This window comes from Pyxicephalus adspersus, chromosome 1 (assembly GCF_032062135.1).
Source record: "Pyxicephalus adspersus chromosome 1, UCB_Pads_2.0, whole genome shotgun sequence".
NCBI lineage: Eukaryota > Metazoa > Chordata > Amphibia > Anura > Pyxicephalidae > Pyxicephalus > Pyxicephalus adspersus.
In genome coordinates, this window is record NC_092858.1 from 137,723,425 (window position 1) to 137,738,113 (window position 14,689).

At 36.5% G+C, this 14,689-nt stretch overlaps 1 protein-coding gene across 2 annotated transcripts in view; it reads left to right on the forward strand.

The window, feature by feature from the left end:
• Positions 1 to 14,430, forward strand: part of PTCHD1 (patched domain containing 1) — a 107,937-nt gene extending 93,507 nt beyond the window's left edge. For both annotated transcript variants that reach the window (XM_072428336.1, XM_072428328.1), the window contains exon 4: positions 9,688 to 14,430. In XM_072428336.1, coding sequence (XP_072284437.1) covers positions 9,688 to 11,342 — 1,655 coding nt within the window. In that variant the 3' untranslated portion in view covers positions 11,343 to 14,430. The remainder of the gene's footprint in view (positions 1 to 9,687) is intronic.
• Positions 14,431 to 14,689: the final 259 nt, after the last annotated feature.

The window sequence follows — 14,689 nt, forward strand, 5'->3', positions numbered from 1 at the left end:
GAATCTCTGACCCAAAATAAGCATGCAGATCAAATGTGTATACACACATATATATATATACCGTATATGACATATATATGTGTGTATCAGAAGTGACTACTTTTAGGACATCCACAGTGACCACAAAAGATTGTGCTCTGCTAGTATTTGAAATGCATAATCTCTATTTTTGTTCTGTCTTCGTTTGTTGTAAATTGATTTTGAGTACAATAAAATAAATTAAGTTGATTTACTAAAGGTATATAGGCTGTTCACTTACTTTTCTGAGATTCATTTTTTAGCTTAGTGAATGACTTCAACCATGCAAGCAAAAAATATTTTTGGTTGATTAGATATTTTTGGCACATTTACATTACATTTTAAAAACATCTGTTTAGCTAAGTGAAATATCTCTTACATGGAGATAATTCAGTTTGATAAGTGTATATACTAATTTGTTTTTTAAGGAGAAAAAAAANACTTGCTGTTTTGCAAGCTTTATCAGCAATTTAGGATAATATACTGCAAATAAAAGGTGAAATTCCTGTGATCTATACACAGGCTAATGAAAACAGCATTAATTCTTCATTGTTTTACAAGTTATGGCAGCATCAAATGTTGTTATAAAAATCTATGTGAGGAGAATTTTATTAAAATTCATATTTCAGTTTACTGAAATTCTAGGTTGTTTGATGGATTATATGTATGCTGATAATGCTGCATGCTCTTCTGTCAAATGTTTTGCTTGAAATCAACAGTTTGTCATGGAAATACATACAAAAGTAAAGTTTTGTTGGTCTAAATATACAATGCTGAGGTTTACCTATAATACCTATTTGTAGAGCTATATATCTAAAATGGACCTACTGGGAGATTATGTAAATTGCTACCATGGTTGGTATTTTGACCCTTGCATTTTAATACCTTCTGAATCTCTGACCCAAAATAAGCATGCAGATCAAATGTGTATACACACATATATATATATACCGTATATGACATATATATGTGTGTATCAGAAGTGACTACTTTTAGGACATCCACAGTGACCACAAAAGATTGTGCTCTGCTAGTATTTGAAATGCATAATCTCTATTTTTGTTCTGTCTTCGTTTGTTGTAAATTGATTTTGAGTACAATAAAATAAATTAAGTTGATTTACTAAAGGTATATAGGCTGTTCACTTACTTTTCTGAGATTCATTTTTTAGCTTAGTGAATGACTTCAACCATGCAAGCAAAAAATATTTTTGGTTGATTAGATATTTTTGGCACATTTACATTACATTTTAAAAACATCTGTTTAGCTAAGTGAAATATCTCTTACATGGAGATAATTCAGTTTGATAAGTGTATATACTAATTTGTTTTTTAAGGAGAAAAAAAAATAATATTATCATGTGGCATATGTAATAAAAGTTGCAAACAATCAGCCAAGAAGCTATGATTGCCAAAACAAGCACTCATATTTCTAACATATTGAAATTAATTTGCTACAAAAAGTAAATGATCCTTGTTTAAAATAGTTATTTATAACTTACTAGACATAATTTTTATATCTGTGTTTTACTTGGCAGAAAAGAGACAGTGAGTAGTGAGATGAGTCACAGCTCTGATTCATTCACTTATGTGCACATTTCACCTTGAGTTTTAAAGCTTATTGTTCAGTTCGGTTCAAGGGGTGAACTGGTCAAAATACTCTGGATTCTGAATTTTTGGAGTCTGAATACAATTGAAGCCAGTGGGGAAAATGTGGTGGTTTGTTCTGATCTCTTGAGATTACCTAGAGTAGCCAAATGCACTATATCGGCATGTGAAGACCAACAGTTGTCCCAGGAACATTGTTCTAATTAAATAAAAGAAAAAATATGTGTACAGGTGGGGAGGAGCCTATTTATATGGCTTGGAAGTCAACTTGGAAAAGATGGCTCACCAAAAAAGTGTTACCCTGCATAATAGGTTGTGCCCTTCTAAATTTTTCACAAAGGTGACACAAGATGGTTGTGACAGCAAGTGACCCAGTAAAGAACATCCCCAGTAACAGGAGAAAGCCGGTAAAGTAAGGGGCTATACAATGTGCAGACCAGCAGTAAGAGTGCTGCTCAGTGATTGCTAATATATATGCTACACTTGCAAATAGTCAACTACAATTAGCCCCAGTGACATCAGGGAGCAGTGATAGTTATGTACTACAGTCTTTCCTTGACACAGTTCCTGCCTGCGGACTTCCCGCAAGTACAGTAACACTAAACTCCCCAGTCCCCGTGACAGTAGAAATTAGTAGTTCTTAGCCCCTGAATGTTACATTTCAATTTTTTTTAGCAGCAGAATTGTGATCAAATGACAAATATTAAATTCAAATAGTACTAATCTGTACACTAGCCCTTTGCAGATATTTTCAACAGGAGAAAGGTAGAAATTGGAAAACATGTAAAAAGTAATTTATGCTCCACCTGCTGACTAAAATAAAAATATGAATTATGGTTACTGAATTTTGTTCATTCTTCTTTGCTCTCCTCCCTATGTATTTAGAATATTGCTTTGTGATGTGACGCTAGGTATTCTTGGATAGTAGCCAGCCTCCAAAAGCAGACAGGAAATATCCAATACAATTGCTGCTTGACAATAGAGGTGTTACATTAAAATATATTTTGCTGCATACATAGTTATTCATCTTTTGGACATTAAAAGTACCATATACTTCATACTTAATGAAGTGATTAAGCTCCTGTTTTTTATAGACTTTGCAGGTGAAGAGATACAAGTAAAGGTCAACCTGTTTTTATTAGCAGCATTATAAATGTAAAGGTGACAGTTTCCCTCCTGGGATCTGAATATATCTATTTAGAGTATAATTAATAATAAACTGTCAGTTTATTGTTACATAGTGCTACACTGTAATAACAGGTAATATGTTCTTCAATACGTATTGTAACAACTCCTTGTATGCATTTAATGTCTTTCCTATTTGTTGTTCTACGTTACACAAGCAGGCTAATATGGATTATAATTTTGTTTACTCGTTGTGGTATAATGGTAGGGGGGAGCCCAATGGCAGAATTATGACGTGACATTTCAACCCCAGCAAATCTGCCTATTAACGACCAACTTTCAAAATGTCTAAACGACTTTATCATCACCTGAATCGAGATATTTACTCCTGACCAATAGGAAGCATTTTGTTTGTGTCTTTTTTGGTCAAAATATCAGCAATATACTAAGTCTCCCAATCCCCTGAGGAAGCCTGGTAGGGTGAAACGTGTCAGTGCAGAAACTTTGCTGCTTTTATTTAATATATTTCTGACATGCGACATAATGTATGAATATAATGTGAATTAATTATCGCTGTGTTAGTCGATACCCAGCACAGGAGAACTCTGTTAGTTTTAGGCAATTACCTAAATTATCAAAAAAATTGAGCTTTTATATCAGTATATAAGCTGCCTATAAAAGCCTATCTTTCCTCTCTCTCACAATATATTGAACCATTATATTTATATATTACTAAAAGAATGTACAATAAAAATACAAAAGCAATGAAAAAATACCAAGTGGTCACTAATCTACTTCACAAACAAGCAAAACACTTTGACAGATAAGTCAGGTTTTTCAACAAAAAAACATAGCAGTGAAGCATAGTTGGTCATGTAACTGGTCTTTCTGGATATTTTATTAATATTATCAGGTGGTCATTTTCAGAAAAATATTGTGGGGTGGTAAAATGAACATCATCATGTTTCAGGTATCTCCACCTCTCTTCCTCCAACTCCTGATGTCTAATCACTATACCTCCATTCCTGGCCACAAAACGACCCCCCTCTTTATTAACTTTAATTTGGGCCTTATTAATTAGTCTAGTCCTAGCCACAATATCAGACCCAGGAAATTCTACTTTTAACCTCAGGAAATCATTTCACATCCCTGATCAAATTTCTCATAGCTCTTTTCCCTAGGTCATTGCCCCTAGCATGCACCACTACCATTCCAGGAGGCCTGTGCAGAAGCGCAAACCTCTGAATCTCTGGCACCACCCTACTCCAAAGCATCTCTGACACCCCAATCCACCAAAACGTCATGTCTTCCCTGGACATGCCGAGTTGTCGACCGTTCAGCCTCACCTCCGCTCTCTGGGCACCCCACCAGACATGTGAATGACGATCCACACCAAGCAAGCCTGACCACCTACAAAAAAGAGATAATGAAAGAACAAATATACCCACCCCCACCGTGTCCAGCTCAATCCCGAGGAAGACTAACGCCGTGGCCGGCCCCTAAGTCTTATCTGCCACCAATAAGACCCCAAAACGCTCTGCCACATGCTAAAGCGTGGCCAGCAAAACCCTACAAATCAAACTTCCCAGTGGTCCAATTAACAAAAAGTCATCCAAATAGTGAATGACCAAATCCACCGTCCTTAGCACCCACTCCCGTGCTTAATTGTTCAAACAATGCGCATGAAATTGAACATCCCAAAGAAAGGCAATGATCAACATAATATTGCCCCTCCCACTGAATGCCCAGTAACCACAAACTCTCTGCATGTACCGGCAAAAAACGAAAAACAGCCTCTATGTCCACCTTGGCCAACAATGACCCTTCCACATACCTACGAACCCACTGAATTGCCGCATCAAATGACGTATAAGCCACTGCACATAGCTCCGGATCAATGCCATCATTCACCGACCTCCCCAGTGGGAACGACTAATGATGTATCATCCTGAATTTTCCCTTTTCTTTCTTTGGTAGTATTCCCAAAGGGGACACCACCAAACCCTCCAGCAGTGAAAACTGAAACAGCCCACTTATCCTGCCCAAACTTATCCCCTTTGCCAACTTCTCCACCACAACCTCAGGGTGCCGCAATGCCGACTTCAAATTCCCGAATTCCGGAAGTTGTCCCCACCCCACTCGGGATACGAAAACTCTCACTAAAACTTTCCCTTAGCACCCGCACCACCTGCCCATCAGGGTACCTATTTAAAAAGGGGCGCATCCTCTCGACCCTCACCCACTTGCCTCACCCCCCATCCCCCCCCCGCCTCCCTGCCTTTAGCAGAGGGACAGGCATGGGCATTCATGTTTGAATCGACACCCTCCTCCAAATTTGCAGCCCCCTTCATTAAAAAGACAGCAGACCCCCTTTTTCTTGCTGGCTGACAACCCTCCTGGCAGTGGCCCGCTGACCCCGCCCTGAAAAAACTGCGTGTTCGCCTGCCGCACCCACGTCATCAGGCGCATCAACAAGCCAATATCCTTGTGGTCCCAGTGCAGCGATGATCGCACAGCCTTCCTCCGACAAAACTGCTTGTCATACCTCAACCACGCATGTCCCCCATACAACCTATACGCCTCCCTAATCGTGTCCTGATAGCAAAACAGCAGAACACACTGATCCGGATGCTTCTCCCCTGGCTGAAATGCCAAAGGCCTGAAGCCAATTGAAGAACGTGCACGGGATCAACCTATACAGCTGCAGGTAACTCTTCTCCTTCTGCCCTTCACTCTCGCTCCCCTTGCCTAAATTAAATCTCTCAACCGGCAACAAAGCAAAAACTTCCACGTACTAACTTTTGAAAATTTTTTCATGGACGTCTTTCTTCAACTGTCCACCTAGCGGTCCCTCATAGCATACGTACATCTCAGGCCTGAGCATTGTCATTCATCTTCCCCCTTACCACGGCGCCGCCTTTTCACCCCCTACCTGCGACCCTCCACTTTCACCCCCCCCGGGGGTATCCACCCCTGACCCCGTTGAGTCCCCAATTACTACCAATTACTTTTATTAAGCAATTACTACCCTTGAAACACATGGGCCTGGAATATTCCAACCAGGAAATGTCTAGGGGAATGTCAGTTTTCTCTGTTTTATAAATGGAACCCAAAGTTTTTTTAATGTTACCATTATTAAACTCTGTTACTTCAAATGAACTGTGTAGCATACATTAGAGGCTCTATTTATAACATGGAGAATCTGACATATCCCTCATTCCCTTGTGGAGAATCTTCCTGGTCCACGTTTCAATTGCAGGAAATAAATTGTCTACCAGGGAATGTATGAGGAAATGTCAGATTACCTGCTTTATAAATAGGGCCCTAATAGTTTTCAATTACATAGCCAGGATTTTTTTTCCTTTAGCAACAAGAAGATTTTACCTAATTTCAGTGACAGTGCTTTCATGGATTAGTATCAACGTTTTTTTTTTAACATTTTATTGCTCTGCTATTATCCTTGTTCCTTGTCTGCCTTGTGTTTTTCCAAATGTATGCTTAGGAGTTTTGGCACAATATAATTTTATATCTGTCGTACTTACAACTCCTGTAAATAAGCGCTTCTGGCACACCTCTAGAGAGGATAGACATTAATCCAAGTTGGTACTAAATCTCACTCGTTGTTCTAGCTCTTAATGTTGCCAGTCAGGTCAAGGATAAGCAACTCATACTGCCCCAAATACTTGCTAAGATACACAGCCCATTTACAGCTTTTACCCTTGAACACTGTATTCTACATAATTGACCATATTTCATAATTGCTGACAATTCAGTAATGTCTGCAAAAGGAAAAGAACGGAATGAATACTAAATGTGTGTTCTTTTCTGCAAGGTCAGATCACTGTACTAAACCAGATAAAACAAGTGACCGTATGTTACAGACGTTCATAAAATTTACAATTATTTCCCAGTGCAAAAGTTAGGTAAAATATGCAGATTGTTTTTCCAGAAAACATTTAGACTGATGATACAGACAAGCACAAGGTATGAATGATCGTTTAAAATGTCTGCACTGACTGCCTATCAGGCAAACTAAATTTCAGTGAGAATGTGATCTGAAACTAACTTGGAGCTAATTGTGTCAAAAACATAGTGTGCTATGGTTTTTCACTGGTTACTATCATGGGTTATGATAAAGGATAGCACCTGTGACAGATATGATTTTATCATTGGCTTTACCAATATTAGCAAATTCTCCACTCATCTTGTTCAAAGCAAACATAACAACCTAATCGATAGTATATGGTCTCAGAGGGAATGGGGACCTCAAAGATCTACTATATGTGCAAGCAGGTAAATGTTGTAGTACCTTCTGTACATGGACGCCTTGGTGATCCAGCAAACCTGGAATGAATCTGGTCCAGGATTGAAAACATTTGATAACAAATAGTAAATGACTTTTAAGAAATCCATTCCAGGTTTGCTGGATCACCCAGATTCACTGGGTGAAAATATATTCTCTCCAGCCTTGGAAAGCTTTAACAAAAAAAGGCCCAAGGGTCTGATTTAAATCTCCCCAAGACTGGAGAATATAGACATTTATACAAGAACCTGGTTGAACCAGCAGACCTGGAATTGATTGCCTAAAAATAATTTATTGTTTTAATCCTGGACCAGATCCATTTCAGGTTTGCCGACTCTCCCAGGATCCCCCATTATAGTTTATGTTCCCCAGTCTTTAATAAATCTGGCCCATTGTATGCTATGGTACTAATTTACAGAAAACACTATTGAGTGAGTATATTTGCTGCAAATACTGTTGTGGTTTTTGCATGCATCAAAGGTTGAAAGTGTTTTTAGGTATGGAGCCTGCTCAGGGAGACTAAAAGCTGACTTCTTGGCTGTACTACAGCCAGGATTTTATCAGGTTTGGAAGTTTGGTGGCTTTAATTATAGTAGTATCTGTTTGAGTTTGTTTTTTTCATGTGGAAAAGCCTGTCTGTGAAGTTAATCAGCATTAACCAAACCTTGCAGGGTGCATTGATTTTCAGTTTGGGAATCAACTATTTTTTTAATTTAAAAAAGTACAATTGGAATTGATTAAAAAAAATACTTTTTTCCAGCTAATAGAGCTAATATTCTCACAGAATATACATAGAAAAATTTGTATGAATATGTATTAGGTTGTTAACCATCACCATGATTTCTTTACTACATAAACATTGTAAAATATTTTATAAAATACTACTGAACAAAAACCAGGGGCTTGATTGTAAAATATCTGTTTAAAATCAAATACAAAAAAAAACATTTTTAGCTAGTTAGTAGTGTTTAGTTACATGTTCTTGTAATGTTGCAGATGTTTTGCAGCTTTCCAAGGAACTTCATCAGTTACTTTATACTTTATACTTCATTACTTTACAATAATAAGCCAGTTGAATGTGACCAACTACTACTAGTTGGAGAAATTTATATAGTGTTTTTTTAAGACCAATTTAAAATTCAGAGGTGTCTTATAAACCTTACTAACACCATATTTCCAAATGAATGGCTAGGTGTATGACATGGTGCATTACCAGCTCATTTAGAACTGACTAATAGTGGTAGTTGGCCTTTCTGAAACCTTTACAATAATTTTATAAAAGTCTATGTTATCTGTAATATATATTTTTACTTTTAATTTTAACATCCTGTTTGTTGCAAATGTATATTTAAATACGTTTAAAGAATTACAATGCAATTGCCTTGTAGGTAAACTCATTTCAATTGCCACTTTGTAGGTAAACTCATTTCATAGCCACTGCTGTGCTACTGAATTTCTTTTAGATAACAAGTAATTCTTTAAATCTGTGTTTCTATTGTATAAAAAAAGACAACAAATTATTTTATATCCTTTACATTTTTGTTTTAATTACATTGTGTTTCATTCCAATATTTACATTACAGAGAAACCATTTCTTTTCTTTAAAGCCCAACTAAAATAAAAAAAAAACAAACAAGGCATATTCTTAAAGCAATTGATGCTGATTCATGTAAAAGTACTTCCATTACAACCAAACTTTACAAATTCAACATCCCATTGTGTAGCTGTGTTTTACTGTAGCTGTGTACCCATCCACACAGCCCTGACCTATAATGCCTTTAGGTATCATGTTAACAGATGGAGACTCTACAATTACTCAATATATACATCCTGTGACTACAAATTCTGCCCTGTCTCATGTAGCTACCTGTTTTTAGATTCTAGCAGATTGTAAGAAATGTAGTTTGGCATCTTTTTTGCTTCCTACTTTGAGTACCGTATGGTCACATTTATTTAACTCTTCCACTGGCCTGGGTAATACACAGATTAGGGGACATTGTTGTAATGCAGTGTATGGCACAAACAAGTATGGTCCATAAAAAAGCTATTCTGTCCAGCCCGTTGCTCCATTACAATGTTTACATTTATCAAACTAACTGTTTTAATACATTTTCTTGCTCAAGTTTTGGTTTAGTTAGACTTTAATTATAAATTTGAAACAAAGAGGACGTTGAAAGGTATGGCACTTTAATGTCTGGACAAAGAGATGCATCTCTCTTGCTTTAGACTGGCCACAGGTACTTAACCTTTTCATATCAGAAGTGAAACTAAGCACATATTTCAGTTAAAGCGGCAGTCAGTCAGACTTTCTCAAATATATTATGCCCCAGCAGTGTATCATTGTAAAGGGTAAATTTTGAAAATCATTCATATCAATTTACAAAAAAAGAAAATACATAGCTTCAATAAAAATAGCAAGTGAAAATATGAAAATGTTGGTTCCATAGAGATCTTGAAGACTTTTTATTAAAGGAATAACAGTGAATCACAGGAAATTGGATGGTATGCTAAACTTGTTGTCTGGAGGTCAGACTGGAATCTAAAGCAATAAATATTGCTGGGAGGTGTTGCACTTATTCGTATCTTGTTGGGAAAAGTGGTTTGTAACTTTGTGTTGTTTTTTCTTCTTTGAAGGTCATGGATTATATGGAACATTTGAAATGCTGTCATCTTGGAGGAATACTAGAGAAGACCAACATGTAAAGGAAAGGACAGCAGTTGTGTATGCAGACACCATGATTTCCTTCTCTCTCACCACTGCCATGTATCTTGTTACTTTCGGGATTGGTGCCAGTCCCTTCACAAACATCGAAGCTGCAAGGATATTTTGCCGCAATTCATGTATAGCAATCTTCTTCAACTACCTCTATGTACTATCATTCTTTGGCTCTAGCCTTGTGTTTACTGGGTACATTGAAAACAATTACCAGCATAGTATTTTCTGCAGGAAGGTGCCAAAGCCTGAAATTCTACAGGTCAAATCATTGTGGTACAGGTTTCTTATGACTGCAAGATTTAGTGAAGACTCAACAGACTCCGAAGAAACGACCTCTTATGAAAGTCACCTTTTGGTTTGCTTCCTTAGACGATATTACTGTGACTGGATAACAAACACATATGTAAAACCTTTTGTAGTTCTCTTTTACCTTGTTTATATTTCCTTTGCCTTAATGGGCTACCTGCAGGTCAATGAAGGGTCCGATCTGAGTAACATAGTTGCAACTGAGACACGAACCATAACGTACACTGCAATCCAGCAAAAATATTTTAGTAACTACAGCCCTGTCATTGGCTTCTACATATATGAATCTATTGAATACTGGAATATAAGTGTTCAGGAAGATGTTCTAGAATACACAAAAGGATTTGTAAGGATATCATGGTTTGAGAGCTACTTAAACTATCTCAGAAAACTTAATATATCTACTGGATTACCCAAAAAGAACTTCACTGACATACTGAGATACTCTTTTTTGAAAAACCCACGGTATGCATATTTTTCTGAAGACATCATCATACCCAAGAAATTCAACAATGAAGTAGATGTTGTGGCCTCTAGGATGTTTCTGATTGCAAAGACAATGGAAACAAACAGGGAAGAACTTTATGATCTCCTTGAAACTTTAAGGAAACTTTCTCTTACATCCAAAGTAAAGTTCATTGTCTTTAATCCATCCTTTGTCTATATGGACAGATATGCTTCTTCAATTGGAGCACCACTACAAAACTCCTGCATAAGTGCTTTGTTTCTGCTGTTTTTCTCATCATTTCTTGTTGCCAGCTCTATCATTAATGTTTGGATAACACTAACTGTGGCCTCTGTAGAGTTTGGAGTAATCGGTTTTATGACATTATGGAAAGTTGAGTTGGACTGCATATCTGTACTTTGCCTAATCTATGGGATTAACTACACCATAGACAACTGTGCACCACTAATATCAACATTTATCTTGGGTAAAGAATTTACTAGGACTAAGTGGGTAAAAAATTCATTAGAATTGCATGGGGTAGCCATTTTACAGAGCTACCTCTGTTACACTGTTGGTCTGATCCCTCTCGCAGCTGTGCCTTCAAATCTGACCCGTACACTGTTCAGGTGCTTGTTTTTGATAGCATTTGTCACATTCTTTCACTGCTTTGCAATCTTGCCAGTTATGCTGACTTTTGTTCCACCCTCAAAGAAGAAACGGAAAGAAAAGAAAACCCAGGAAAACCGTGAGGAGATAGAATGTGTGGAAATGGTGGACCTGGACAGCACTAGAGTGGTTGACCAAATTACAACTGTCTGACTTAGTTATTTGTTTGTTTTGCATTTTCTAAGTTTAGTTTCACCTTAGGTCTTACTAAGAGAATGTTATGATGGAACTTCTTTGTTAAACAAGTATCCAATACAACCCATTTAATGGATGATCCAAAAATAAAGTACTCTTAGTACTCTTAGCCTCAGTACATAAGAAATTACACTCAGTGGTTTAGGCATTTGTTACATGGTGATAGATTATTGCAAATTTTGGACAAGTCTTAGGACAAATCTTAGTTTAATATTTTGTTTCATATGTTTAAAAAAGCAAAAGTGCCAGCTCTCACTCACATACACACATCCTATGCCCCCATCCTCCTCCATTCTCCCTATTGCTTTCTTTTTGACCATTTTCTCTGTCTTTTTTCCTTTTTTTTGCCCTCCTATTCACCTTAACATTTTTTCCATTCCTTCAATCTCTAGGGCTGATTCATAAGAGAACCAGCAGCCTATAGCTACCAATTACAATTTAAGCAATTTTTTTTTATTATCAATTAGGTAACCGTTGTCTTGTTCTCTCTCTCTCTTATACAAACTTCTAACACACAAGCACATACACACACAAGGGTTTCAATTGCTTATACTCTGCTTATACGCACATGCTTTAAAATGCATTTTTTCCAGCTGATTTTTTTTTATTCCTTTAGACTAGAATCAAAAGAAGACTGAAACATTCTCAAAGTAAATTGTATTAATTGTTTAAGCAGGAAATGCTATTTCAATGCTGCTCATAAGGCTGTTACTGTTGCTAACTGAGTCCAAACGCCTACAAAGGTCAGCTTTTCTCATACACATTCCAGCATTAATGTAGATTTATCTTGGTTTATCTCTCTACTACACAATTTGCTTTTTTAGGCCGTGCATTTCAAATTTCCTTTTATTTAAAGCTGGTATATATATTTTTTTGAATAAAATAAAAATTTGCAGCATTGTAGTGTTCATTAAAACACTGTTAATAAATACTTCATTGTAGTAATATTGTACAGCACGCAGTTTGGAAAGTTAGGACAGTTTATGAAAAATCTTTGTAACCTAAATTACTAAAATGATGTACGCTCTTATGTTTTTTATGTTTTTTTTTTTAAATGTTTTATGGCATTGCTAGCTTCTTAAAATGTCTAGTCTCTAGTGCCAAAGCATTCACATCTTTAAACACTGAATTATCATGTGCCCTAACCCATTCTACCCAGCATTAGGAGAGATAAACGAGGGCAGAAAAAAATGTTGTCACAATCCTCCATATTGCTATACCCCCTAAGACAAAATTGCATTTATGGCTTTCTCTGTAAAATCTTAAAAAAAAACCTTAAAAAAATTAATGCAGTCTCCTAAATATTCAGTTAAAATAGGTAATTTGGGAGCTGGAGTTTATCCACATTTTGGGCTTTATTTATTAGCGATATGTCCCCCAGGATCATTCATATGGTCATGTCTAATAATTTACACCTCAATACATAATAAATCCTCTTGATTTATCACCTAAATGCAGTCAGTAAAACCCTATGGTACCAGCACATTGTAATGCTTCTCCCAAACACCTTGCCATAGGCCAGCACTCAAACCACTGAAAACTTCTCTAATAAACATTAGTCCACTCCCTGAGCAACTCAATTGAAGTGATGTTCAAAAAGATAGGCTGCTGACTTTATGGGGGAGCAGCAGACTGACTCTCCTAATGCTATCATGACGGTGTATTTTAATCCTTGCTAAAGCACTTAGTAGATAGAAAAAATATTTAAAAACACTTAATTACTATTCGTGTAGCCTGACTCCATTGTAGTCATACATAATTAGGAGGGTTCACTTGAACTCCAGTTGATGGGCCTTCCAATAACACTTTTTTTTGCCGCCACCAAAATCACCTAAGCATAGTAAATGAAAATGCATCGTAAAAAATAATGTAAAATTTAGCCTACCTTACCAGCAGTTTTTTGCCTGCTGCAACTAAGCAAGGATGAAATTTGTTCCCTTGTGGAAAAATTCCTGTGGTCTAGACAATAGACTGGATTGTCATATCATGTTCCACAGAAATCTATCCAGAAGGCCCATTTAGGCAAAAAGGGAATTAGGATAAGTATAATTCTGACGTTTTTATTTTTAGGTGCATTTTTTGCTTACTAAGAGTGGGTGATTTAGGGAGAGAGAGGCCAGGAAAGTGTAGGCAGCCCCACAATTTTAGTTGAAGGTCCACTTTAAGCCCAGGAAGTTAGGTATTGTTTTGTGTATTTAAGCATATCAGATCCTATCTAAAATTGAATCTGCATGGATTATTTACGTGTACGCTTCTACACGTTAAAACAAAGTGCTTGGAGTTCAGTTTAGTGTTCAACAAAACAGTTTTTGCATACTTATGCTTCATTTAAATGAAAGGCGTTTGGATACAGAAATACATAATAAATGATGTGTTGATATTTTTTTTAACTATTTCCCTGACTTGTTTGCATATATGTGATTTATCCTTCATGTTTTATATTTAAAACCATTTTCCAATATATTAAATCCTTAAGTTGCATTAAACCAACACTTTTTATAAGGTCCAGAATTGAACCAGCTCAGGCATCTTGCACAAAAACCCTTGAAAAATGGAGCCTTCAAAGTTTCAATAATGCAGACCGGAGAATAAAATTACTTACATGCAATTATTGGTGTTTCACTATTCATGGCTGCTCTAAACCACAAAGCCTTGATTCAAAAATCACCTAGACTGGATGAGGCTGTGATGCAAATGTAAACATAATGAGACTGGCTATTGCAGTGAAAATTTGTGGAACGAAGACCGATAAGATAAGTATTTCTGCACGTTGTTTACACTTGGGGAAGTGTACTGTATATAAGGTTTTTAATACATAGAGTTTTTACAGCTCATATTAAATTTACAGCAGGATGAAATCAGCACCTGGCAAAGTGAACATCTTGCAATTCTGAAACGTTAAAAAAATATTCATAAAGCATTCTCTAAAATAATTTGCACTTTCAAAAAAGCAAAGCTAAGCTGAATATTGGGGAAATGCACCACATATTATTTTTAAACTTTATCATAGCTCTATTCCCTGACTAGATAACTACTTGTTTGATAGAACACATTGCATTCAATAATTGCAGTTTTTTTAATAAAAATATATTTCACCTTATTTTTCTTAGTACTGCTGATCTGCTCAAGTTGTCAGCTGCTTCCTTACTTCATGCACTTCGACTAGCATCGGCCACATGTATTGGTGGACTATATGTGCACAATGGGTGTCAGTATGGCTGCTTTTTGTCTTCACTAAGGGTGCATGTAAAAGTGTGAAAATACAAGAGCATAATTGGGAGATGCCTCTGTTACCTATAACGAGA